The sequence below is a fragment of the Conger conger genome, chromosome 1 (genome assembly GCF_963514075.1).
Source record: "Conger conger chromosome 1, fConCon1.1, whole genome shotgun sequence".
Classification (NCBI taxonomy): Eukaryota; Metazoa; Chordata; class Actinopteri; order Anguilliformes; family Congridae; genus Conger; species Conger conger.
Genome location: NC_083760.1, coordinates 13,318,748 through 13,346,274, shown reverse-complemented (window position 1 = coordinate 13,346,274; position 27,527 = coordinate 13,318,748). Strand labels below are relative to the sequence as shown.

The 27,527-nt window shown below is 39.8% G+C and overlaps 1 protein-coding gene across 1 annotated transcript; it reads right to left on the bottom strand.

The window, feature by feature from the left end:
* Positions 1–166: 166 nt before the first annotated feature.
* Positions 167–22,594, bottom strand: LOC133110340 (calmin-like). The gene is made up of 13 exons (XM_061220360.1): positions 22,266–22,594; positions 10,283–10,344; positions 9,257–9,352; positions 8,817–8,900; positions 8,639–8,731; positions 7,561–7,751; positions 6,903–7,096; positions 6,496–6,575; positions 4,659–6,413; positions 3,928–4,106; positions 3,264–3,336; positions 2,941–2,999; positions 167–1,865 (listed from the first exon to the last, which is right to left on the bottom strand). The coding sequence occupies exons 1-13, from the start codon at positions 22,348–22,350 to the stop codon at positions 1,715–1,717; spliced, it is 3,102 nt and encodes a 1,033-aa protein (XP_061076344.1). The 5' UTR covers positions 22,351–22,594; the 3' UTR covers positions 167–1,714.
* Positions 22,595–27,527: the final 4,933 nt, after the last annotated feature.

Sequence of the window (27,527 nt, the reverse complement as noted above, 5' to 3'; positions counted from 1 at the left end):
GCCTTGGTTAGAAATCCTATATGCAACACATATGATTCATGTTATTGTAACCTGTTACAATGTTCTCTCATTGTCCCTGACATATAAACTAAAAAATAAATAAATACATACAAAGAATAGTATGTTAAACAAATAATCTGTCAAAGTGGAAATGATGTACAATGGACAAAGGGCAAAACGTTTCATTTATTGCACTTGAACAATGCTTTTGACACAAATAGAACAGCCTGTCAGTTCCAATACAAAAGCAAGATGCAGGTATTATAGTTTACTAGGTCAATTCTTTCAGAATTAAGTCTGGTGTATTGTGTCTCGAAGGCATAATCATGCAGACTTGAAGATCAAACAGTGGCTATGCTTTTGTATCCAATTAAAATGTATAAAACTGTTTCAACACAATTCATACAGACAGCTCTTTGTATTTAGCACTCAATTCAAATTGGCCATGACAAATGGCCATTTCAGCTTTGTATTCCCTCTTTGGAAGTATATGCACATGTGCAACACACAAATACACAAACAGAGAGAACTGGAATATTGTACTTGAAATGTTCGCCAAAGAGCTTTACAACATTATGCAAGCTGTAAACTATGACATTCAGATAATTAGTAAGTAAATCATATTTTCCAAAGGCTTTAAATGAATACAGATTTCAAAAAGGAATGTCAAAAAATATCAATAAAAAGGCAATCTCTGTTCATTTTCATGATAACGAGGGTACATCTCATTTCATACTCAAAGCACTGCTGAATCACACACATGGATTTATAAAATTTTATAGACAAATACACATCATACTGAATTTAATAAAACATTCCAAACATCCATACCACACACTGTTCGCTTTACATATGATCCATCAACATTAAACTTTTTTTGTATTTTAGTTCTTTGCAAAATATACAAGAAAATATTAGTACACAAACTTAGTCACCTCTGACCCACCCATCCAATATTAAAGTATATGTGAGAATTCATGGACAAAGTTAATTTTACATTTTCAGCAAAGAAAGTCCAGCCTATCAGCTACCTGAATACTGTATCTTTGGCAGTACATGTACTGTATTTTAAAAGTGCAATTGACACACTGAAAGCCTCTGAGAATCCCATCTACAATAACAATAATTTCAGATGAGAGCACTTCATTGTGTGATAAAGGACTTTACTTTGTGGTATAAAGAGCACTACTCTGCCTTTTGTGCCTCTGGCAAATTTATTTTAAAAAGGTTCTCACAAAAATCAAACCTATTTGTTTATAATAATGACAGGAATGTATATTGCAAAAACGTGGGACATCTCTGTTCTTCTCATTAAATTATACACATTTGTGGTGAGCAATAAAAACCATGTATATGTACTTTTAACCTTCAAAATCAATCTAAATATATAAAAATCCTGGTTGTGCACTGTACAATCCTCCTGCATTGAGCTGAGCCCTGTTTTTATCCTCTATAAAGTGGGATCATCAGAATCACAACTTACAAACATAGTATTTTTACATTTGAAATATTAGAATTCAAGCCACATAGGAAGCGGACATAATTAACTTTTAAAGCGTCATAAATTATGTAGGAATTAAACAAGCCTTCATTTGCTGCAGATGCCAAATACACTGTACTGACAACATGGGCAGTGCTCACCAAGACAGTCCTTGTGTTAGTGAGGCTGGAATAAGCTAGCACAGAGTTAGCCAGCTGGGTGTCAGAAGGAAGATCACTCCTCTAGATTGAGGAGAAGATGTGGCAGTGTCTTCATGTCGATCTGTGGCAGCACAAAGAAGCAGTAGAGGGCAATCCAGAGGAAGAGAAGCCAATACAGCTCAGCAGTCGTCATGCCACAGGTCACTGGGGACTTGCACTCTCTCCTGCAATAGAAACAGAAAGAACAATGCACTTAATCTGAGCACTGCATTACAGACGAGGTGCACAAATCCAGTGTGAATAGCGAGTTAAAAAAAGACTCATTCATACAGGGCCAACACTGTCACAAAAATAGAAAGCAGAGAAAGTGATTCCATTTCCTAAAGGGACAATGAAACAACAGGGCAAAAGGTCATGAGTCATATCCCTGTGCTGAGCATTACATAAGAGAAGCACAAGCTCATATTTGTTTAGATTTGTCCTTAACAATTTTAATCTAAATTTATATCACTCACAAGGTAACGGAATTGAAAACAATGGTCATGAAATGTACAATTTTAAATATAAGGAGACAAGGAGAATAAGAAACATAAGGAGACAAGGAATTGCCATCAGATTTAATGAAGCCCATGGCTTTTTACTCAACCTTTTCCCTGTTATTTACTGGAATACATTTAACCCTTCTTCTGGGAGAGAGAAATAAGCTTGCACCACAGCTGTCCCGGAGGACGTGATTTGCGCATCATTTCCCTAAGCAGATAAATGATGTAAACATCTCTCTGCGACAACACGCCAGCCGTGTGTGGGACGGATGACTGGAAAAGCCTGCCCACTGAAACTCATCATCGGTTGTTATGGAAACAGATGTAGAGGCCCCTCCCTGAGACATCTGCAATGCCTGAATGAGCAGAAGGCCCTCTGGTTCACGCAGTGTGTGTTAGAACAAAGGGCTAGTTCAGAGTGGCCAGCCAGGTTAGCAATTTTCAATCATCTGAAACTACATCCAGACCAGGAGGGCTGGAGACACATCTGTCAACAGTTAAACAATGAAATCCTCATTTTGGGGGCATATTCTGAGCTGCTGTAGGTAGATTATTATCTTTCCTTTACATATAGCCTGACCCCATACATTCCTCTATTCCTCAGATGTTCCCCATGCAGATATTGAAAATTCATCAGAAATTATGCATTAAAAAAAATGGCACAGGTGGTATGAAAGAGTTTTAATTTCAGTAAACTTACACACTGATGAAAATAATGATAACAATAATCATCATTTAATATAAGTTTCATATATACCGTAAATCAGAGCTGATGTAGGGATTCCACCCAATTTCATTGATCTTCTTGCTTTTTATCTAAAAACATAATAAGATGAGATCTTTATATACATATTTCCAAATTGTGGTACAAGCCAAATAACGCAGAAAAAATATTAAATATCAAATCATAATTAACACACACTTTAGTGGAACTTCAGAAATGAGTAAGATTAGCGCTAACCTTTACATGCAATCTAGAAATGTTGTGAAACATTTAATTTGCTTTCATTGAATTTCAATACAATGTTTTTTTGTTGTCTTAATCTTCTTGAGATGAAAGTTTCTTTTTAAATGCAGTACCTTTAATCCATCTGAATTCATATCCTCTGAAAAGTGGCCATCACTTGTTGAGACTTCATTTTCGTCCTTCCCTCTGCAGAAAACCAGAGGTGTTTTTCATACCATGCAAAGCCATGTTCTCACACGCAGACATCTTGATCGTTCTTTATCATTTCCTACATTTGAACATTATTTTTTTCCGTTCTTTTTATATTTAAAGTTTCCCTAGACAAAGAACAGTTTTTTCATATAAAGGTGTTGGCATCTGTATGATCTAACCTCCTAAGAGGTTCTTCAGTCCTTCAAACAGAATGTTCACATCTCTTCGCCTACTGTCACTTTGGTGGTCCTTACAAAATGAAAATCCATTCTTCCATAGACCATTTTATAATTTAAATGTCAACAAACATGCAACTGTCATGGTAAGAGTTTGCTCAAGATAAGACCCAGTTTAAGAGACTGTAGCTTCCCTGTGCAGGAAAAAAAACAGCTGATAACCAAGAATAACTCAGTAAAGCCAAAGCCAAAAAAACCCCCAAATAAAATAAAGAAATAAACACACATTTAGTTTTGTACATTTAAGGCAGTTGTTCTAAAACTGTGGTTTTAGTCCCTTCTGTGGTCAGATCTACAACAAAAACAAGCGTTTTCCCAAGTGTAACAGGGCCTAATAATAGAACCGTACCTCAGTGTCTCTGTGTTTTCACTGGCAACAACAGGGTCTTCATCAGTCTTAATGAGCTCACAGAGTTTGCTTGGCATGTCCGGCTCTGCGCCACCACAGTCCCCGACGTCTTCCCCCTGATAGCTATTCAAGCGAGGCATCTGGGAACTAGCATCAAGCCCCTGCTGCCTGCCCTCCTCCTTACACAAGGGTGAAAACAAAATCTGAGTAAAGACCTGCTCAGTCGTCATGTGATGCAAACAGGAAAGCAGCTCATACCCAGAACTCTGAGATAATATTTAATAACTCTGTCACATATGAATGTGAAGGGCAATGTTGTCACAGCATTCTGACTATCTATAGTCTAGTCAACTTGTCTATTGAGATGTTCTTTAACAGGCCTTAAAGTCATTCTTGATTCATGATTTGTTACCGCTGCTGATAAAACAAGTACGAAATGAAGCCTCAATATGCAAATTGAATGTTCTAGTTTAAGAACATTTCATAAATGTTTTACACCTCTATTTCTTGAACTAATCAATTATTCATCATGAACTAAATCCAAAACAGGACATCTTTTCCTGTGCACCAAATTACATTATCAGTTTAACCAATCTGACAAACCTCACATGGAATATTGCAACATTATTTCTAAGACGATTCCCTAAACTTCTGGAAATGTTTGCAAATATTTTCAGCTTGTGAAATGCCTCACTACACATCATTTGATGCTTCCAAAAATATAGAATTACCATTTCTTGACTGGAGTGTTCACCGTTTTCCGCCAGGCACTCCTCAGAATCCGATGCTCTTCCTTCACCTGGTGCTGGCTTGAGCTCGAACACACTGTCAGAGCCACGTAGTCCTTCCAGCCTGCTCTCAGGCTCTGTGGAGCTGCTCCTTTCATCACCTTCTTCAACAGCATCATTAATGTCATCTCCACTGTCAGGCCCTGCCGTCCATGACAAGTATGCGTGATCATCAGTGCACTCCTCCATGGCCCCCTCCAGCTCTTTGGGATTGTTCTCGGGGTCTGAGGGTGCAAGAGGAGAGCATGGATCCTCTTCCTCAGCCGGTGTTTTTGGAGGGAGTTCGGTCAGTGTTCCAATAGCCTCAGGTGTGATGATGTCGTGTTCCAGTGGAACGACGGTCACACCCTCAGTCTCGTTTGTATCCTGGGTTTCCCTGCTGCCCTTGTCCTGATGCTCATCCTCAGCTGGTGCACAGGAAGTGTTATCATTCCTCCTGTCTTCTGTTTCATCAAGCTTGTCTGATGCACCACTGTTGTCTTCTGTGGGATTTCCACTAGTCATTTCACAGAGGTCATCAGATTCTGTGCCATGATTGGTAACCAGCACGTTACTGACTGGGTCATGTGTGTTATCAGTCTCGTCAGTCTGGTTTGTTTCCAGTCTGGAAGGATCCTTGTCTTCTGTTGGGTTCTGGATCACAGAGTTTGAGGGAATTTCATCATGGTGGTCTTTATCCTCAAACTCAGATGTTAAAGCCTGTTCTACACAGATCTCTGGAGGGGGCAGGTTAATGTTTGCCTCCGTCTTCTCCTCAGAACCGTCTTCTTCCTCCTCACAAAATGTGTCTGTGGGGATGTTGTCCTGTGGAGAAACTGGAGATGTCGGTTTGTCGTCATCCTGGTTTTGTAAAGTGGATGTGTCCTCACATTCTAGTGCAGCTTCAAGTCCTGGTCCACGGAGCTCTGGAGATGGCTCCATAATATTGTTCTGCGACGAGGTAGTATGTGCTTCTACCTTGTGGAGGACATCACTCTGCTCCGGTTCCTCTTTGTTTTGTGCTTCAGGCATTTCTTCCATTTCTTCCGAGACTGAGCTAAGCCTATTAGTCATCTGATCTGGGTTGTCATAGTTACCAGGTGATGACGGCTCAGCCGTTTCTTCATCATTCAGACCCATGATGTATTGGTAAGCGTCCTCTTCCTCTGAGGGAATCTTGGGTTTTGTCTGGGAGCTCTCCGCCGAGCTTTCAGAGAAGTTTCCCTCATCAATGAACAGTTCATTAAATACCTGATCCTCCGTGGCTTTACCATTTTCTGCTGGTGACTTCTGTTCCCCATTAGAGGGCTTCTCTGGTGGCCAGTCCTTCTGATCAAACGGAAGCTCGTTCTCATTCAACGAACCATCACTCTGGCTCTCCACCAGCTTCTCCGGCGGAACCGCTTCGCTTGTAATGTCGCTCCACGAATCCGGCGAGTCGATGACGGAGTCCACAAAAGAGGGCTGCGGGGAACATGAGCTGGACACGGTGAAGGACACTTCCTTCCCCAGGTCCTGGGGCCGCCTCTGGGGCTCACCAACTGGGCTGAAGACAGAGTCAGAAGACTCCTCCGATCCAGGAGTCTGCAAGGGGGAGCGTGGCTGGTCTTTGTCCTCAGACACAGAGGAGATGAAGATCTTCGGCGGGGGCTGGACCCATTTTGACTCCACCACATAAGGCTTTTTCGTCTTCCCGTTGACCTTCTTCGACCTATCATCCTAAACATGGAATTAGAAAAGATATTTGTACAATGTATGGGGCAAGTGGTAATTTAAAACAGAATCGTTTAAAGGATCATACCTCAAAGCCTGGAAAGTGCTCAAGGAACTGGGACACGTAGGTCATAATGGACTGCTCATCTGGAGCATTAATTGTGACATCTACAAAGAGAAAACTTGTTTTATTATTGAAATTGCTGATTTCAAACTGGAATATTATCAACTATTAACCCCTTATGGGCGGATGCAACCTGCTCGTTACCTCTTCCGCAACAGACAGATGCTACGCCAGCATTGTATTTGATCATATGACCTTTATTTAAGAGACATGACTGCTAAAATGCATTGAGATTCCTAGGCCTTTCTATGGCCTCTCCATAATAGATTAAGGTTTGATCGTAATAATATATCTGAAACATGTTTCTTATATTCTTGAAAAATATTGCTAGACTCTCAGCAAATTGTCATATATTCAATGAATGACCATACCCTCAGGTTCCAGGAGTCGAGGGATGCCAAGGCTATAATGTGCAGTTCTGAAGGCCTCTTCTAGATTCTCCCTGGATGACCTCAATATTGCCCTCCTCATGTCCACCAGGCTTGTGTCAATTGATTTTATGACAGCTAGGAATGCCAGACCACTTGTCCAGCTCTTCCCAAAGTCCTGGACGGCCACACCATACCTTAAAACGAGGGAAAGCGTTAACATAGTATGTAGTCACATTACTGTGTGCTCCAAAACTCATATTACCAATGCCTAACTCTTTGGTTTTATTTTAAACAAATACTTGTACATGAAAACCACCCTGTCCGACAACTTACACTAGACTACATTACTATGGCAATGTTAAGGACCAACATACATGTCTGGGCTAAATTAAGATAATGGCAATACTACCTATTGGCTACAGATGTCAATTTGGTTTTCATGTAAATATCAATTATGTTTTTTTAGTGTTTGTCATCCGTACAAACCTATTACTATTATTATATCACTTATTGATTCATAGACAGGCTAATGTTGATCATGCTATTGTGCCTGACACATTTTGTCTGAATAACTATAGGCATGCACAGACATGCACAAACACACACACATGCACCCTTACACAGACAGCTGAAATACAGTGTAAAAATCCCCTCTCACTTTCTTGTGCGTCGCTGCACCCACTGCAGGAGTGTCTTGATGGGCCTCCCATGATCCCTTGGGGCAATAGAGGGTCGCTCATCGGAGGGCGTGCTGGAGTGAGACGTGTCGGAGTCACTGCTGTTGGGAAGGGATGAGAGGCTGGAGGTGGAGGGGAACTGGCTCCTGATGTTCCCAGTCAGCTCTTTAATCTGACCAGGAGAAGAATGTCCGTTAGCCACTGTACAGCAGCAATAATGTACAACACTGACATGTTTACACAATGCCAAAATACATAATTTCATTTCATTAGGATGTCTCATTGATATAGGGGAAATATGTCCAGTGAACCACCTAGCCATACCTCGTTTAACAAGCTGAATGTTGACTGATTGGCCGTGTTGGTCATTAAAACCCACGCCCTGGGATGGCCAGAGGAGGATGGGCTCCCATTTTGAGCCTGGTTCCTCCCAGGGTCTCTTCATTAATCTCATCAGGGGGCTGTTCCTTGCCTCTGTTGCCCTAAGCTTGCTCTTGTGGGGGCTTAGGCCAGGGTTTTCAGTAAAGCGCATTGTGACAATTGTTTGTGAAATGCGCTATACAAACACATTTTGATTTGATTTTAAGTACTGACTGCTGTATTCAGCAGTGGATACTTGCGATTAGATAACCTCTTCAGACTGTACGGAACTACTAATCAAATCAAAGCATGGAAACAGGAGATTAGCCCCATAATTGAAAATGTGTGCGATGTGATCTTTGCGAAATCCCCTGATTTCACTGCTGGTCAGTGGGCTTTATGGTCTGTGTGTGTCCCTGCTGGTTTCGTCTGGAGTGTGAATAACTGGGAACACTCTACAACAAGCTGAGAGCCCCAGCTGGGCTGTCCTCGTTTGCTGAAATAGCATGGCGGGATCCCAAACCTGACTCCTGTTTGACACAGTTATAGGGCATAGTGTCGTTCATTTGAAGATATTGAGTTCTTTGGGGCAGTAGATTGGACACTCACCTCGGGAGCTGAAAGACTTCTCCCTCTAGAGGGGGGCTAACAAGGAAACAACCCAAGGAAGAACAGCGGGGGGGTTGGTAAATTATTTACCTGGAAAAAGAGTATGATGTTCCAAATCAGCCCGAGAATGATGGAGGAGTTGCCATCAGCGACATCAGCGGCATCGATGCTGACCAGTTTCACCTGTCAGTAAAACAGGCCGATGAATTTATCCGTCCCATGCTATCAGCATTCTGTGTGAAACTTTATAATCAAAGATGATACTCACATTCCTCTCCTCCAAGAAGGCCAGGACTTTGGCGATGTTGTTCAGCCTAAAAATGCGGTGCGATGATGGCTTGAATCTATGAAGCTGGAGCAAAGCAGTAACACAGTTGCGTCCATCAAAACAAGCCTTGCTTTAAAAAAAAAGATTGTAGTTGAAGTATTTAAATCATTTCACAATATTGCATGTAGTCTATACTTAAATAATGTATATACAATCCTCATCTTGTGGCTATAAAAATAGTTCTGCCAGAAGAATCAGTTTACAGTTTCATGGTCACAATCCAAAACCAGTTAAGAATTCTCGTCATAACAATAACAATGATCATATATAATTATAATTATGACTAATGTATACTTTTGTTTACAATAGTTTTGCAAAAAAGCTTTTTTTTACAATACTGGAAACCCCTGTTCTAAATGAATAGGCTCGTAGAACCTCACCAATTTCGAGCCAGAGAGTTCTTCTAGCAGAGCCATCAGTATCCTACCATCCTGAATGTCTCTGAAGAGGTCAGACACTTCCAATGGAGGATTGCACTGAAAAAGAGGCAACAGGGAAGCCCTTGAATCTGTACATTGAACCCGCTGAATGATGTGACATTATACCTGGTAACTAAGGGCAGCAGACACAGAAGGTTTGTTCAAATTCTGATAAAAGTCTATACCCATATTAATTCTGTTTGTTGGTAACTGACAGTTGAAATTCCTGGAAAGCAGGACACACCAGCTCCCAAACAAGGACAAACATGTAATTGTCAATTATATTGGGTCAGAGATCTGACTTACTGCCACGCTCTGCCCAACAGTGAGAGGCCCATTGTTATACAACAACAAATGTTTTATCAGCTCACTTGTCCTGCTCTTGGTTTGTGCTCTGAAGCACTCTAACCCTTTGAATAGTGCTTTTATCTTACAGTTGTCCTGTTTCTCAGAGCGACTGTGGAACACTGTCAATGAAAACAATAGTACAGAACTAGAGTTGTGAAACACTCCTAATAAGTAGGACCTGCTGAACTCTTAAGTTATAGGTGTGCATGAGATGAGGAGACTACCATTTATGACAGTAATTATCTTGCCTCCCCCAAATGTTTGTTTGCAGTTACTACTAGACAATAACTGACCTCTTCAACACAAAAGTAATAAAATGGCAACATTCTGCCAAGCCAACTGTTTTACCATCATGCATGTTTCATGTAATGCACCGGCAACTCATTCATTATTTATAAGTGTGATGAAAGCCTACCACTTCAATTTAAATCTGTCACCAGGACTGACACGTGCACGTGAAAGTGTCAGCAGAAAAGGTCCCAAATATTCCACACTGTCGAAGCAAAAAAATTAGTAATACCTGACAAAACAGGTCTTGTGAACCTTGTTTTCAGCCTCATTATGGGTGGGGGGTCGGGGGAGGTTTTTAAGAGAAAACACCTGTCATGCTCACTTCAGCAGGTTGTACGTAGGAGTTACCTTCTCCAAATGCAAATTCATCCATCTTGTGAAAGTCCTCTTCTGGACTACTTCTCGCTCGACTGTGGGGGAAGAGGAAACATACGTATTAATGTAAATTTCCAGGCCTTGAATAATACATGTGCTTACAAAATCAATCTGCTGCCCTGCTCCTGACAAGAGCGCCCTCTCAGAGCCATTAATCAAGTTTAGCCTACAGCCACGGAGCAGTTCAAAACACACCACAGCAACACGAGGGGTGGGTGTGAGAGAGGTCGAGAAACAATGAAAATCACATGGACTGGAGTGCTACGGTGAAAGCGAAAGGCTCACAGACAGCAAGTCAAGTACCTGCATGGAACATTCATATCCTCCGCTGGTCTTATAATGCGTTTCACATCACGGCCAAGTCTTAATCAAATACTTGATCTGACCGACCTCCCGGTGAGTGTTTGGAGAGATTTAGTTTTTTAAACCGCGGCCTGTAACTTGAATATAGCCTGTTTAAGCTCAATGTCAACATCATTATAAGTATTTAATCATAGTACAGCTGTTAGGCCTCTCATTCTCAGGGAAAACGGATAGAACTAAAAAAGAAAGTGTGATTTAAATATAAGATGACCAAATGAAGCTAAAATCTATTGCACATTATCCATTTCTATCTTCTATCCTGTATTATACTGATTTAAATTACAGCACAATAGATTGATGTATTAATTTCCTCACTCACTGTCTATTCTGTAAATACAATTACATTTCTTGTTATTAGATTGTCTAATAAAGAACAACAATAAGCAATGAACTGTGAACTACTCGTTATTTATATGTGTGTGTAATCGACTGTACTACATACTATATATATGTCACTATTTGCATGGACAGTAACACCATACAGCACAAACTAATTGTCATCAGTCATATAACACTATGGCATTAAAGTTAATAAGCTGATAAACTGACTGCCTCCATAGCATTCCTCTGGTATTATTTCTCCTGGAAAGTGAACTTGTGTAGGCCTGAGGATCATTGCACTGAAGTCTGTGTTTGTCTTTAAGGCTTCCATTCAGGAATCACATCTGGAATTAAATCTGGAACATGTTGGTGGGATGGCTGGCTCCCTTGAGAATGTGCCCTGTTACAGGAGTGGTTGACAGATTGGCCCCTCAGACTGCTCCTCCACAGTTAAATGTTTATCAGATTTTCTATGGGGCTCATTGAAATTCTAGACATGTAAACCCGCAAAGTAGCACAAAAGGAGCATCAAGAGAGATGTCTTGAGTTAGCGCATTTCTTTCATTTATCGTTCATACAAAAGATTGCAGGTGCCGTTTACAGAGATATCGCTGTGTTTTCCTTACAGAAAGCATAGCATAACTGCAAAATCAGCTAACAGGCAACTTATGTATACAATCACACAGACTTACACAACATATGAAACATACACATAATTACACAAATTCAAACAGTCATGGTTATCCATGACTTGCTGTGCTTTTTGACCAGAAGAATGAGCTCTCTTGACAAAAAAAATAATAAAGCCATGAATGCCACACTGGAAATAACTGTGCCCTTGTGCGTAGTCATGACGACAAAACTGTTTTTGGCAGGGGGTTTGTTATGCCAAATAGAAACCAGACTGGTCCAACCAAAGCGTGGAAAAAGTACCTGAATAAAGGAAATTGCATTAATGATTGTGGTCAAGACTGCTTCTATCCTAGTTTGTGCGTGTGTGTGTTTGTGTTTGCATGTGCGTGCACATATTTCCTTTTAGCTGCAAATTCATGAATACTGCAAGTTACGGACTAAGAAGGCATTTAAAGTGCATAAAAGTACACAGTACATAAAACTTCACTGCAGGCATTTCTTGATGATTGAAAACAAAAAGAATTTAGCATTGAGCATGGTTGTCTACATTTAGATGTTTTCCCATGGTTGTGATTTAGAAAATCTTAGAAAAAAAAGATTTTAAAACATTGTTTTTATGTTTCAATCCTGAGACTCCCAGAGATTGATCATTAAATATTGAGGAGATCTTCACAAAAACCATCAATATTGCATAAGTTCTCTTTAAACATTCTGTGATGTTCCTTCCAACCCACTGTCATAGCCAAGCTCTTTCATATAGCAGGAGCAAGGCTAAAGTGCATTTAGCCTCCATGTAGGCAATGTCTTTTTAATGAGACCTTCTTTCCCAGCGTTGACACACACAGCACCGGTGGCTATAAAGCACAAAGGGATTGGCTGGCTCTGTGGGACAGCTTTAAGCACTCAGCTGTAACACAGGAGGTGCTGAGACCTACACAGTTCTATTTCTGCTCAGAAGGAACAGCTTTTATTTTCTTTAGAAAGACTTTGTTTCAAATAAAATCTGTAGAATTCAGTTGTTTTCGTGGCTAGATTATTGTATATGCACACAGTGCTTCTAATTAAAACAAAAACCGCATTCAAGCTGACTTGCCAAGAGATGTTTAGCGTCAGTGCAAATTACGTACGGGCATGTATTAGGCAGACGATGAAAAATGTTTCTGTCATTGGTTTTCGATTGTAATCAGAACATAAAAACGGTTCTGGTTGGCTGTTTAACAAGACAAGTTCTGCCACGTTCATAATACCAAACGAAAACAAACATGAACAGACAGGAGGGTGACAGAGTGTGAATCAAGTCACTTTTCATACACGGTCCAAAGTTCTCAAAGCTAAACTGAAAACTGTTTTGCGATTGAGAAGTTGACTGAAATAAATGGAAGCAATCACTTCCCATTTTAAGTTGAACTTAAAAGTCATTCACCTTACATACAGTAATGTACAATGGGCTGGATTTATTTAAGAGATGTAATATAAAAAATATAACGTGAAAATATAATTCTAACCACACCAGATGAATGCACACAGCATTCAGTTTCACACTACGAAGAATGGAGATACTATCAAACATGAAGACAGAATCTTGAAAAACAGCTAAATAAATAAATTTCCGTGGAACAAATGAATAATAAAATCATCCGATAGAGTTTCATCCATGAACAAGCTGTATCTGTTTTCTTAAGACAGACAAGCCAGCGTGAGGGAGGGCAGAGAACACACTGTTCTAAAAATTGTGTACATTGCCGGTTTCATTTTCACTGGTTTTCCCAAGAAGTGGCCAAGAATTGAGGTATTTGACCTGTTCAAGCAGCCCTACCAGACACCCATGTGAATATTTTTTTTTCTTCTTTTTTCCCCTTTGTCTTTGCCCGCCAGTGCTTGAGCTAGACAAACACACGGAGTCTTTGAGTAGTCACCTGACCTCCATTTGCTTGACATGCAAATAAAGTCTGCTGAGGCACATCAATGCAATATGGAAATCCAGGCAAAGGGAAAGAAAAACAGGAATTCAAGGTTTCATAGATTTAATTCTTCACCTTCTCAAGATTATAAATACACTGGTAAAAGGTGTAAAGATCTACACAAGATGCAAGATGTTCAAATTAATTGTACAATAGTGAATTAATAGACCAATAGACCATGCAGACTCAAAGGATTTGGCGGACACTGCAGTTGTAAAAAATCATTTCTGATCTCATGCAACTATTGTGTATCACAATAGCCATGAAAAGGCTTGCTACAAACATAAATGTCATCACTTAAAAGGAAAAAAATAAGGTAACAAATGTATGTTCATTGCAGTATGTAATCTATCATCCTTGCATAGAATGTAAGGAAAATGAAACACGCATTCACTGTGCCACAGTGAATGCCAATTAAGAGAGTCTGAAGAGGACTCCGTGGGCTGATCTCTTACATAACAGCCTCCGAATCTGTTAGAATCTCCCACGCACACACTCCCCCACACTGTGCAAAAACTGCCAACTCACAAAGACAGGGGGGAATAAAACTACACTGTCTGTTATTACAATATCCTGTATTATAGCTGAAGACAAAAATGGTCAAGTCTGTCAGTCTACGCTGAGTTTTAGCTTTGAAAAATGAGGATATAACCCACTACATAAATGGCCATAATTTTAATCCTGCAACTATTATTATAGGTGTTCATGGGTGCCTAATATCACTGCCCAAAAATGCTTAAAAAATAAATAAATAAATACAAAGGCAACATACATAATAAATTATTCTGCCAAGTAACGGGCAGGAGGTGTGAATAGATTACAAATGAAATGCGTACATTCCCAGCAGTGTACACATGTTAACACATTGCCATAGAAACAGAACTTGGTGGTACGAAGTGTTTAACCTCCTGAGACCCTGAATCCTGAAACGAGGACATTAAATATTAGCTTCTCTTCACATTCAATTAAAATTGAATTAATAAAAATATATACATTAGAAAATCTGAACAGATTCAATAACAGTGTATTATATACTTTTATTATGATCTACAGTAGGCCTCAAAATGAAAAGAAAACTGCACTTTTACCAATGGTGTGCTTACATAATGCTAGCCCAGTCAAGGGAAAGTCAGTACAGCACAACTACAGTAAGATTGGACATGGGTACCACAGATATCTGTTGATCTGTGGTTCTTCCTGTAAACACATTCACCGGTAGTGGATGAGTGATGCCTGTAGCATTATGGCTAAGGTACATGACTGGGACCTGAAAGGCTGGAGGTCCAAGCCCTGGTGTGGCCACGATAAGATCTGCACAGCTGTTGGGCTCTTAACCCCACATTGCTCCCCAGGCGCGGCACAGAGGCGGCCCACTGCTCCTAATGACGGGGATGGGTCAAACGCAGAGGACAAATTACCCCACGGGGGTCAATAAAGTAAAGTAATAAAACAACCATGCACATGCACAGGCCAACAGACTTCATAACAGATCAAATAAAATAGATCATTTTAATTGGTATTTTGAGAAACACCAAAATGTTGTGTTTGTGATATTTTAAAATGTGTTCATAGATTTGTTTGTAGCTGAACTACTGTAGGGAATATTTTGAGAAAATCTATTAATTTAGATTACCTCAATAAACAAGCTTTGGTGTCCTTGCATAATGATTTAAGCAGCAATTATTAAAAAGGATGAATGTTATGAATCAAATGCCAAAATGTCTAGACACATTAAAAAGGCTTATGAGGTATGAGGCAGTGTTCTCACATTGATGCCATCTGACTGTATGAGGTATAAGGTGTGAATGTTCAAATATATTTTACAGCACATTAGATCTTTTTCTAGCATGCAAACCACACCTTCAAATCTTGGTTGTCTCAATTGCACCAGGCAAGATCAATAGAGCACAGAAAATTATGTGAATAAAAAAAGCACCAAGTATGCACCCAGGTCACACAGAGCTCAACAGCCTATACTGTATGTAGCTGTGAAAGCTTATTTTCTGATTTTATTTAGAAACACCAATTAATCAACTTAGGTGCTGTCTTATAATGTATAATCCAATATTCACTGTCAGACAGAGCACTGAAGTGTATGTCTTCAAAAAAGAAAACATAATTATAATGATTGCTTAATAATTGCAATTATACCTAGTCTGAGCCCATAACAAAAAATCTTGAATCCAACTTCCTCAGCAGAATAACAACCACACCAAAGGGAAGCTGACAGGACATTGATTCTCCTTCACCCACATGTTCTCCTATTATTTTTACAGTCTGAACGAGACAGGTACTCCACAGGCCAATGGTTCTGGATGGGCCGCATATGAGAGCTCTATTTTTCCAATTGAGTCAGGTCAAGAAGTGTATGGGAGACATCTGTCAGCCAGCAGTGCCCAGTCTCTAGAACATTCCTTCGCGTGTTATATTTTTATTTTATTCTATTTTTTTCCAAAATCAGACTTGACCAACTGCAGTGTTTATTCATCACTGGCCCATTTCCCATCAGGGTCGTTCATCCAGAAGTCAAGATATAACAGCAATGAAATTGGGTCATCTTTTTGATGGGTATTCAGGACATAGCCTATGGGCTGGAGCCTGGCCACAATCGCCACTGCTTTACATTAAACATATCATGCTGGTGTATTAAAAGATAAAGCCATGAACTAAACCAATTATACAGGTTTGTTCAGTCATGTACATCTTGAGGGCAGACCCATTTTTAGACTCAGTCTGCACTATGAAATCTGCTACAGTGTGCAATCAAAAACCATCATTACCATAAATACAATTCCATGATACACAAAGGTCAGCTCAGTTCAACACTGCAAGGAACGAGTGATGCTGTGAACTGCTAAAAATTCTGCTGAACAAATATTCGTTTTGATATTTACTCTTCCGCTTACATGTATTTAAATGTAGACACCCCGAAACCAGGTTTCACAAGCTAAATAATTATCGGACAATTAAATGCAACTTAAGGTGGCAAGTTAACACACACCAAATGTAAAATAAGTTCTTTCAAATGCATGATTCATATGTGGTGAAAGCAGAATGTCCTGCCAAGCAGACAACAGAATAACCATATGCAAATAATTAAAACATATTCTAATTACATCAGAATGGGACTAAGTTATGCAAAAGCTAAACTGAATTATGAGCCAAATCATGAAACCTACAGACAGCTCATGCGTCATGAGTTTCAGATAAACATTTTGATTAAATATTCCATTTTATACAATCTGAATCAAACATGCAGAGGCTGAGGCAAAGCATGAGAAGGATGAGATGTATACATCATCTCTTTAAACTTATATCCAAGTCTTGGTTTGTTTTGAATAGGCTGTTTGTTGGTTTTTTTCTGCATGTCTTTTCTGGTTCCAGCACACAAACAGCTTCTTTAAGTCTTGCTATGAAATCTTGCTTTAGAATATTCTATTCATTCATGAACATTTCTCTATTTCACAACATACATCTCCTGGGCTCCTCACTAGATGATTATGCACATTCCAGTAAGTTTTTTTTCCCCAGAAGGAATGTTAATATATAATTGAATCTCCCATCGCCTACATGCTGGTTATTGTTGAGTGGAATTGTAATGGAATTGTTCAGGCCATATTAGGCAATGCTGAGAATGTTCTCTCCTGAAAAGACAAGCTCTCCCTAATTTCATAATTTGGCAGATCACAATTTAATAAAAATCACAAGAAGGAGAGAAAGCACTTTCTATTTTAGGTTCATCATTAGGTTATATTTGGACTGGAAAAGACAATGTTCAAAATGTTCTCCTCTCCGAAGGAGTAGACTGAAATTATCCAGGGTTAGACTTGACTTCTATTTTTAAAGAAATAGCTCAAATGGACTGAAGGTCGGTAAACAGTCTGAAAGTTTAACAAATTGAATGGTTCTGAAGCCCCAACTGCTTGCTCCTATTGCCAGGGCCAAGCAGTAAAAACACCAACATCTAATAAAATAAACTTTACTTCAACCTCAGAACAATGCATTAGCTCACCAACAATTACATCACATTCCCGGTGTTGCTTTACCAGCAATATGAATGGCGTTACTTTACTTTCATTACAGGTCAACAAGCAGAGATATTTTTAGAATTCTCTAAAAGTGAAAACCGTTTTCACATGCACACCAGAACTACCAGAACTAAACAAATACAAGCTAATCCCATTAGACCAAAGTATTATATTATCTTATTTTCACAGTATATTTTGTAGAGTAGCTAGTTGGCTAAACTCCACGTGTTAATGCAAGAGCTATAGTGATAACAGGGTGAGGAGCAACAACGAAAGGCTCTGTTTAATATGCTTGGAACTGTGACAATAATGCCTGGATTGTGCAATTTAAAAACCAAAACTATGTATGGCACTTTAGCATGAGTTCACCACAGATGAGCACGGAGCTATCTAATGCTAGGAACGCTGATGTCCAAAGAATACACAAAGTGATTTGACTAGCTAACATACTGTATCTTTACATGTATAAGCATTTGTAAGCAGTGGTATCTCCTTGGTTTTTTATTTAGGCAAACCAATCATTTGTTTACTTATTTATTTGTTTGTTTGGTTTGAGGTTACATTACACCCTTAGGGAATTGAACAAAAGGAAAGGATAAAATGAAATTCAAGCTACAGCCAACTGAGAAGCACAATAGTGTTTTGTAGATTATTTATTGAGATAGCTAAAACAGGTGCATAGGTCTCGCTAGCGTGCTAAATTAAAAATGTCCATAAAGCCTCACTTGATCCAACTAAGAGGCAGTGAGGGGCAAACCAACGTAGCTACAAACAAGCAGGGCAGGCCTTATACAACTCATTGATTAGTCTACAATGAGAGCACAGAAACATGATGAGTAACAGTAACAGCCTGATCAAATATCACTACAGAAACTCCCCTTTAACAGAAGTGTACCAGGAAAATACCTAACCTCTGGTAGCTTGGCAACCTGTGGATGTTTTGTACTGTTCCCAAAAAGCCCATCGTTTCAATGGATTTGATTCATTGACTTTGACAGATAAGATATGCCCAAATACAGCAGAATTGGCAGCGCTTATTTTACAAAAACAACTTAGAACAGTCAACATTACACAGCATAGAAACATACTGCTACTCAATCCCATTATGTTTTAAGCATATTACATTTATAAATAAACTATAAATCAGATCAGCCAGCAAATCAAGTATCTTCACAGCTGTCAAACATCAGATAGCAATTAAGAGCATAAATTGTGTTTAGCTGATTCCAGTCAAAGTCACAACTATACTAATGTTTAGTTAATTCACTACAGTTTCTGGCACCAACCACTGATGCAAAAGTATCAATAATCTTTTTTTCCCTTCTCAATATTGTTTCAGATAGAAGACCACTGAATTATTGAAAAAATCCAAAAGTTTGTCTTTGCATCTGCTGCAGCAGATACATATTTGGGCCTCAGCTTTTGCTACAAAATGTAAAGCCTTGGAAAAATAAATACATGTTGGGCCAGTTTCACAGACACAGGTTAAGCCTATTCCTAGAATAAACTGAATTCTCCATACAAAACTCAATTTAGTCCAGGACTAAACTTAATCTGTATTTGTGAAACAGGGCCACAATCTGTGTACCTTAGGCTCAGTTAACATTATATTTCTTCACAGTTCTCCAGAATTGAGCAAATTATCTATAAATCAGTCACTAGTGAAAGCATGTGTGGTCTGGGGTGGTCAATGATGTCAATGGCTTCCACTGTGGACTGCTATACCTCTGAACCTAATGGAACACAAGCCTGGGAACTACATGGTTAAGATGGTTTATATAAGAGTTTGGCAGCAGGGACCTCCAGCACACAGCTATATGCTCATTACACATAGCCCATGTCAGGGAATGCAGGCACTCATGCATGCAAGAAAGCACAGGCTAAATATAGCAGCGCTACACCTATGGCTTCCTCTGGAGAGCCATGGCTTTTCAGAGCTGGTTCTGATGTTCCCAGTGAAAGGTAATCCTAAAGTAATGAGTGAGAGCAGCTGGACTGAGCTCTCTTTACCCCCCAGGAAATTAAGACAATGCACATGACTGGACTTTTTTTTACCCTTTCTTTAGAAAGATCTCACTCTTTTCACAGAGGTCTTCATGGAAACTGGTGAAAACAAGAATGGGCATTAATGGTAAATTGCTAAGTTGATTGCCTTCATGTCTCCACCGCTTTTCAAAAAAGGAAAGCTAGGAAATCTTGCACGTGGTTAGGATAAGTTCAAATCTGTGCAGCTGTTGACTCGGCATTGTTATGTTTGGTAATACATTACTCACAAAGACTGGTACATCCACGGGTGATTTAACAATGTTTAAACAAACATTGCAGGAGGACCACTAAACATCTGCTTTAAGGGACGCATCAAAGGGAAACTAAATTCATTAAGAAAGAAATTAACTTCTGAGCTGGTTTATGAGTTGCCTAAGGAGGGAACGAAGGGAAGAGAGAGACAACCATTACTGAGAGCCTCCTCCTAAAACACACTGGTGTGTGAAACCTGCAGCAGCAGGCTGGAGCCCAAACTCACATCATGTTTGCGATGATATGGATTTGGCTGTTGTTCAAAAACTGAACATTCAAACAAGTGTGTGCAGTTAGGCAAGTTCTGCAATCAGCATACAAAATTCTACTACTCCTAGATAGGGTGTTGAGTATATAAAAGACAAGCAGCCGCCAGTTCACTTTAACCTGTGACATACACATCGGCTCTGTAGGAATCATTATCTCTAATACTTTACCAGACGTCTCTCAGTTAATGATAAATATTTCCACAATGAGCATTCCTGCCCTAACTCTCTTACAAAGATACGCATGCATGCATCCATTTCAGAATTTCCCTCTGTTAGCTCTGTCATGTGCAGAACAGTTTGAAGTGGACAGTGTATAATAATGAAATGTATATAGACTCTGAGAACAGATGGGATAAATTCAAAAGGAAATGCTGTAGAAGGATGGCATACCTTTAGAGAAATCCTACCTAGCTGGTATTTATACCAGGTCTATCCAGAAAGGCACTTCCCCCTACCCACAAGAGAGGAGAGAATCCTGATTCACAATTAGCTTGGGGGCTTTCAAGTCTATGGAACTGTATGGGAACACGCTGCTTTTTCGAATTCCAGCTATCTAATGCTAGGAACACTGAACCTCTACTGAAGTGTAAATTTGACATAATTTATTTAGGATAGTATAATTCCGTATGCTGTTTGTTTCCTTTATAACATTGTTCAAATCACAAAACTTATTTTTCATGTGTACTCTAGACATTTGCACTTCAATGGCTATTTTCCAGTCACACATTTTCCAGAAAACAACAGAGTTTGCATGAGACAAATTTACAAATGTAAATGTTAATGCGTCATATCCAAATGCATTAATAGCAGTCACAAGCTCATGGTACACAATCTTACCAAATATAAAACTCAAATTATTCCTTAAACATCTGCATGGGCTTTTACTCCCCAGAGGTAATACTGCATCTTAGAGTTTCAAAAGCTTTGGTGTGTAGCTGTTCTGAAGAATGTGTTAGAATAGCATGAGAATGAGAGAGAGACTTTGGCTGCTCTAGGCCTACTATTAAAACGCCATATATTCCACCTGTCTAAAAAGGCTGAAATAGTGCGTCCGCATGATGTACCACGGAGGCGAGTAGCCTAGCTAGGCTATACGAAAGATGACAACGAAGAGCCGGGGGCAGTAAAGCTTTCTTCCAAAACGTTGCAGCACACGAAGCCACTACAGTGCGCTCATTATCGTAACTCATTGAATCAATTACTTCCAGTTAGCTGCTTAGTTCCTGTTCATGCGTCACATACTTAAGTGTAAATAACTATTGCATCAACAACTTCTCAATGGGTTAATTCGCACGATGCGTTGTCAATAGTCACTGACAAAGCATTCTGAGGTTGTGGATATTGTAATATTAATTTAGACTTTATTTCTGTGTTTGGGGATTGTTTCTCCCGATTAAGGCTGACTTCATATGCACCAGATACCATCATGGGACACCGCAGATCAAAGAGTAGGCTTCATCCACGTTGCAATATCAACAGTTCTTTCTTGGATACCGTGCTGCAGTTACGTTTTTTTTCCTCGATATTTCTGTATACAAAGTTAAGGTGTACTCAATTTAATGACAGGCTACAGTATACGCTATGGACACGACCCTATAAGACTGAGAAAAAGTTACATCTTAATGAGACGGTCTGGAAACGGTGCTTTTTTTCCCGGTCACAATTTAACTATAGCCTGCTATTCACGGGTATGGGACACCACAACCTGCAGTCCTCCCTACAGCGAAGTAAGGAATCCCTTGATTTGCAATACATTGCGCTTACCGCAATTTGCCGCTGCGTACATGTTGGGTAAACGAAGCGAACTGATTCGATTAATAAACCAAAAGGATGTATACGACTAGGCAATATCTTAGGCTACATCAGGACTGTGACTTTACCTTCATTACATTGACTATATCAGCAGAAATATTAACATTTGTTTATTTTTTTGCGCACTTGCTTTCACATTCAAGAGACTAAGTGAAGAGGGTTTTCAATCAACGCTCAGCAGCCAATGCTTTGCAATAATGTGCACAAACTGGACCAAATACGGTAGGTTACTATAAAATGATTTCATGTGGAAGCCTTCCATTTCACCTACCTTGAAGATTCTGCACTCGAATGTCGCTGATCTGTCCGATAAATTCCTCACGTTCAAACCAATCATTCCACTCGTGTCCTGCCATTTGGATCTTCGGGAAAGTTGTCGTCTGGACCTTACGAAAAAATCTTCAGTCTCCAAGCGTTTTGAGTTTTGAGGCTACCTAGCGGTGTCCTATAACAGGAAGCCTAGAACGGTAGCCATGAGCGCTAGAGATATGCTAGACCTTAATCTGAACAAATGCTTCCCAGCGAGGATGGTTTCTGGTTTCTAGCTGTGCATTGTGATCGTGAAGTTAGTTTTCCCCGTGACGTAGCAAGCAACCACCACAACAGCAGTAGAGAAGGAAAAAAGAGAAACGCGCATAGAGGAGGGACACGTACTCGAGTACCTGCCTGGTTAATATTTTCTGTGAAGGCTGTACACGCCCACTATCCCCATACTGTAACAACGAGGTATGCAGTCTCCAGGAAGAAAGGCGAGGGATGGAGCGATCGTCTATGCAGCGTTTCCTCTGTACGCATTTTCATAGTTTATTGTATATTTTTATGTTACCACCATTAGCCTATAATCACCCACAAAATCCGATTCTTTCACCGACTGATTTTATTCAGGATGGAACGATTATTACGCAAGCATATCAAGGATGGAACGTTCCTATGATTTCACGTGCTCCTAACGTCCCTGCTGAGGATACGTGGGACAGGTTCATGCGAGCCAGGCATATCTGAAAACTTTTTTAGGATAGTTGGCAGGCTTTTATGAATACTATAATCTAGATTACAATGTATTTTGTACAATTTAAAATTGATTGAGAGAATATCGCCGCGTGGTCGTTGGGCGGTCTAGTTGAGGGTGAATGGGCCTACAGTAGGCTACTATAACATTTTCATAGATGCTTTTAGACTTGGGAGTCTACATTTTACTTACGGTTACTGAAAAACCGAATTGCAAGACAACATGTGTTGCTGTTCTGCCCCTTTCCTGCAGAGAAAGTATATTAAGATTTTGTGTTTCTAGTGTAAAGGAATGATGAGAAGGATTCACATTTTTAGGTGAACAACCTTCTCAAAAAGATGCACCTGTAATTCAATAACAAAAACATGGTGAGTAGTGGTTAATGCTGGTTTAACCTTTATCTATTCTCTCCTACATGCTTTGACCACGTTTTAATCTTCGGAACTAGAAATGGGAAGCAAGAGGATGAGATTATGAAAATGAATCTAAAAATATCCTGCACAAGCTGGTATCCAAAAGCGGTATGCCACAGTTGGCTAGAATGCTGCCTTTCCATTTTCCCAGAAAAATATTACATTTGTGCCATAACACTGGCACATATGATTGTGGACATACAGTATCAAATTAGGAAACTACAAAAGTAAAGAGTATTATTATTATTACTATTTTCTTTTTTTCTATGATGCATTTGGTGGCTATGTTTGTGGCTATATAATGTATAAAGACATTATTTAAAAAAAACAGCCACATAAAATACTTATACTGCCATTATTTGTCATTGGCTGCAGATGACTCACCTGATGGTAAATATTAAATTATAATGCAAATGAAACAGTGCACAAGTGGGCAATGAACACCTGTTGGTGTGTATTGTTTACAGACGGATGTTTGCCTGCTGTTCGTTCAGCACCAGCCATCTTACCTTACACACTTGAAGCCTGTAATATAAGTAAATACTGTACATCCCTACGTATAACTAACAATGAAGACCAAGCACTCAGACCTTAGTAAGCCTCGGCCAGAGCCAAAACAGAGCCACTCGATATGTGTTACTTACTTTGCAGGCACTTATCAAGAATGGCCAATGAGGTTAATGGTATGGTACATTAATCAATATCACTGGAGCAACCAAAGCAAAGAAAATCAAGCCATCAAACTTAAAATAGAGCAAAAACACCAAAAAAAAAATATATGTATATATATAGTGCCTAATAGCATAACAGAAAAATAGTTATATTATACAACCTTAAATATAGCCTGACTGTAACATCTATAAACGCAGCATTATCTAACTTCATAGTGTTTGCATGATGATGGATAATGAGCAATAAGACAAATGACGAATGGCAAATGGCTGGCATTTATACAGCGCCTTTATCCAAAGCGCTGTACAGTTGATGCTTCTCATTCACCCATTCTTACACACACACACACACACACACACACACACCAACAGTAATTGCAAATGCAAAGTACCTTAAGAGCATTGATAATGTGCATCCTACAGTATTTCCATACTCTGAGTGGATAAAGTTGAAATTATGCTACATCTTGGGACCCAAACTGACGTCTGAATGGGTGTATTTTCTGTCAGCATCAGAATATATTGAACATTTTTGCAGTTCTCTAAGGAGGCAAAGGAAAGAAGAAATTTGGGAATATGAGCAGCAAAGAAGATGGATAGCTATAAAGCAGCCATTTATCAGCTGTTGTGAGAGAAGGTCTGATGATGGACAGATGTAGGATTGAGCTATATTTCACTGCTTGCTTAACTAGCAACTGGGACTTGAATTTGATCCAAGCAGCTTTTAGACATCAATGAAGAAATACAAGGAGAGGTGAGATGTGTATGTTTTATTGTAATGGAAACTCAGTTTAATTCAAAAGCCTTTTTCATGTAATAACAAAAGACAGTGCTATGAACTAACTACAGATGTCAGCTCTGTGGAACCTCTGGAAATAAATAGTTCATAGGAACGCTTTGATATGAATACCATTCAAGGTGTTTCCGTTCAAGTGTCAACATTTCTCCTCACAAAATATTTGGAGATGAGCAGAGTGTATCCACTCATGCAGACACAACAACAAAAATGCCTCTGCTAAATATGAAACATTGTAAGGAGTTTGTTTGTTGTGCCTGCATCCTGTGTTTTCTTAGCCTCCGGGGCATTCATTATGTCTCTGGAAGGTAGTTAAAGCGGTCTGTGTATCCTCCAATGTCTTCAAACTAGCAGGTGACTCATCTGGACTTCTCAAGATTAAATTAAAAGGAGACAAGAATGACATGGGGTCAATCTGTTACACTGGAGGAGTCTGTTTGCAAATCAGATTTTAAGTTGTTGGGAAATTTAGGCAGACTGAAGATGAATCACAGGACTATAATCACTCTATTATGCTCGGTTCTCTTCCTCCCCGTGTGTTTAAACACAGTTTGCCATGTCTAGGTGCACCCAGCAAATGGCTAAAATCAAAAGACATTGACCTGTGAACTGAACTGAGTTTGTGCAATGATGATTGAAGCATTCTATTACTAACATTATACACATTGCTTAACTAAGCAACACAGAGCTAATTGCACAATTCCAGAACAGATCACATCCATTCTTGTAGCATCTACAGCAAAGGAAAACACTATTCTAACTGTAGTACGTGATGCACTCAGAGATTACAGTAGGTCAAATAAATAACCCGGCTTTAAAGGGGAGATATGGGATAGGGACTGAGGGAGGTAAATGTGACTCTGCAGAATGGTTTAGCCTGAAGTATATCACTACTTCTTTGGACATATGCAGGGAGGCTGTAGCGTAGTGGTTAAGGTAAATGACTGGGACACGCAAGGTCGGTGGTTCTAATCCCGGTGTAGCCACAATAAGATCCACACAGTCGTTGGGCCCTTGAGCAAGGCCCTTAACCCTGCATTGCTCCAGGGGAGGATTGTCTCCTGTTAGTCTAATCAACTATGTCGCTCTGGATAAGAGTGTCTGCCAAATGCCAATCATGTAATGAACGTAATGAATGTAACATATAGACAAGCTACTACTGGAAGGTTGCTTATAGGAGTTAGGAGAAGCCTAAACTGACTAAGTGGGTAGTTCATGATGTCAGTGCACATCCTGGACTTAAGTCAGTTGGTCAGTATCACATTGTTAACACTGGGACAATCTGGCAGGTTTCTGGCGATATCAGACAGTAAACATGCTTAATCTCAGAAAATGGCATGTTTCAGAAGGTTTGAAAAAGATGTGCAGTATCTACATCCCAGTAGATTGCAGTAGTGGTCTCCCATCTTGTACATGTAAACAGCTGTGTATATACTGTATCTAAAATGATCACTATCAAGGAGAGTGGGGAAGATTTATATTGACTGGGAGGCCGTCTTGAAGGAATGACTTGCTCTGAAGAAGAGCATAAACACCTGACAGTTTCACTGGATAGATGAAAGGTCAAGAGTGCATTTGTAATATGAGAGAAGAGCAGGGAACAGGCTGCATTCAGGCTGAGGAGCACCAACATTGATGAGGAGGGAGGAGATGAAAGGAGAGCCTGTTCAAGGTCATAGTAGCTCAGAGACAGTGACATTAAATTGGAACCTGATGCCTGACGGGGGGCTGCAGGGCTGTAGGAAAGAGCAGATGCCTGTCTTGTTTCCTTGTGGAGGTGGTTGGGGTGATATGCAGTCTGAAGGAAGACAGCCAGGAAACTGTATTATGGAGCAGTTTTGGAAGAGCCATCAAGGATGGGAGCCAACAAGGTTGGCATAGAGCTTCCATTTTGTTTTGGCTGAGCATCAATTGCACTCTGACTAAACTTCAGAAAACAGAAAAAGCAGTTTGAGGAAGCAGGTGGATAAGGGCCATAACAGATAACCGAAATGATAACAGAAAAGTAAAAAACCGTATGAGAAGCAGCAGCAAAGTCTGAACAGATGTATGGTTAGTTGTGATTCAGCTCTGTGAGTAAGGAAATCAAGGGGAGAGAACAGCCTCTGCCAGAGAAAGAACATGTAGAATAACAGAGTCATATGGTGCACTGTAAAGGTGAATAAATCTTTGTGAGAGACTAGATGTATGGGTAAGAGCACCAGGGGAGCAGCAGAAAGTGAATGGCTAAAATGGAAGCTGTATGTACTGTCGGAAATGGCGTACTGTTACAGACAGAGGCTACAGAGAGGTCCAGCCTGACCTGAGCAGCAGATCGAAGTAAAGATAGAGGTCTTTAGGCTGTCGTCACTCCTCTTCCCTGATGGACTCCCACAGATAAACAAAAAGGAGAGCTTTCCTCAAGAAGTCCTGAGCAAGCCATTACACCAACTGGGATTTGGAATATCATGGTTAATGAGGCCACACATTGTTGTTTTCCCTACTGCATTTGTCAAGATAAGAGTTCTCTCTGGATTGGGCCTCTGCCGTTTTATTTATATAAAAGGCACAGGGTCATTGCACCCAACCCACTGAATCTGAGCATAAGCAGGATTGCGTAACCAGGCATGAAGATCAAAATGCAGCCTCCCACAGAAAAAAATGA

Bases quoted from the DNA above. Each gene is read 5' to 3' on its own strand.
- LOC133110340 (XM_061220360.1), bottom strand. From the start codon at position 22,350: ATGGCAGGACACGAGTGGAATGATTGGTTTGAACGTGAGGAATTTATC. The intron at 9,353-10,282 runs GTAACTCCTACG...CCTCTTTTTCAG, and splicing joins TGAATTTGCATTTGGAGAAG to TGCAATCCTCCATTGGAAGT. The intron at 6,414-6,495 runs GTATGATCCTTT...TTCCATGTTTAG, and splicing joins AGCACTTTCCAGGCTTTGAG to GATGATAGGTCGAAGAAGGT.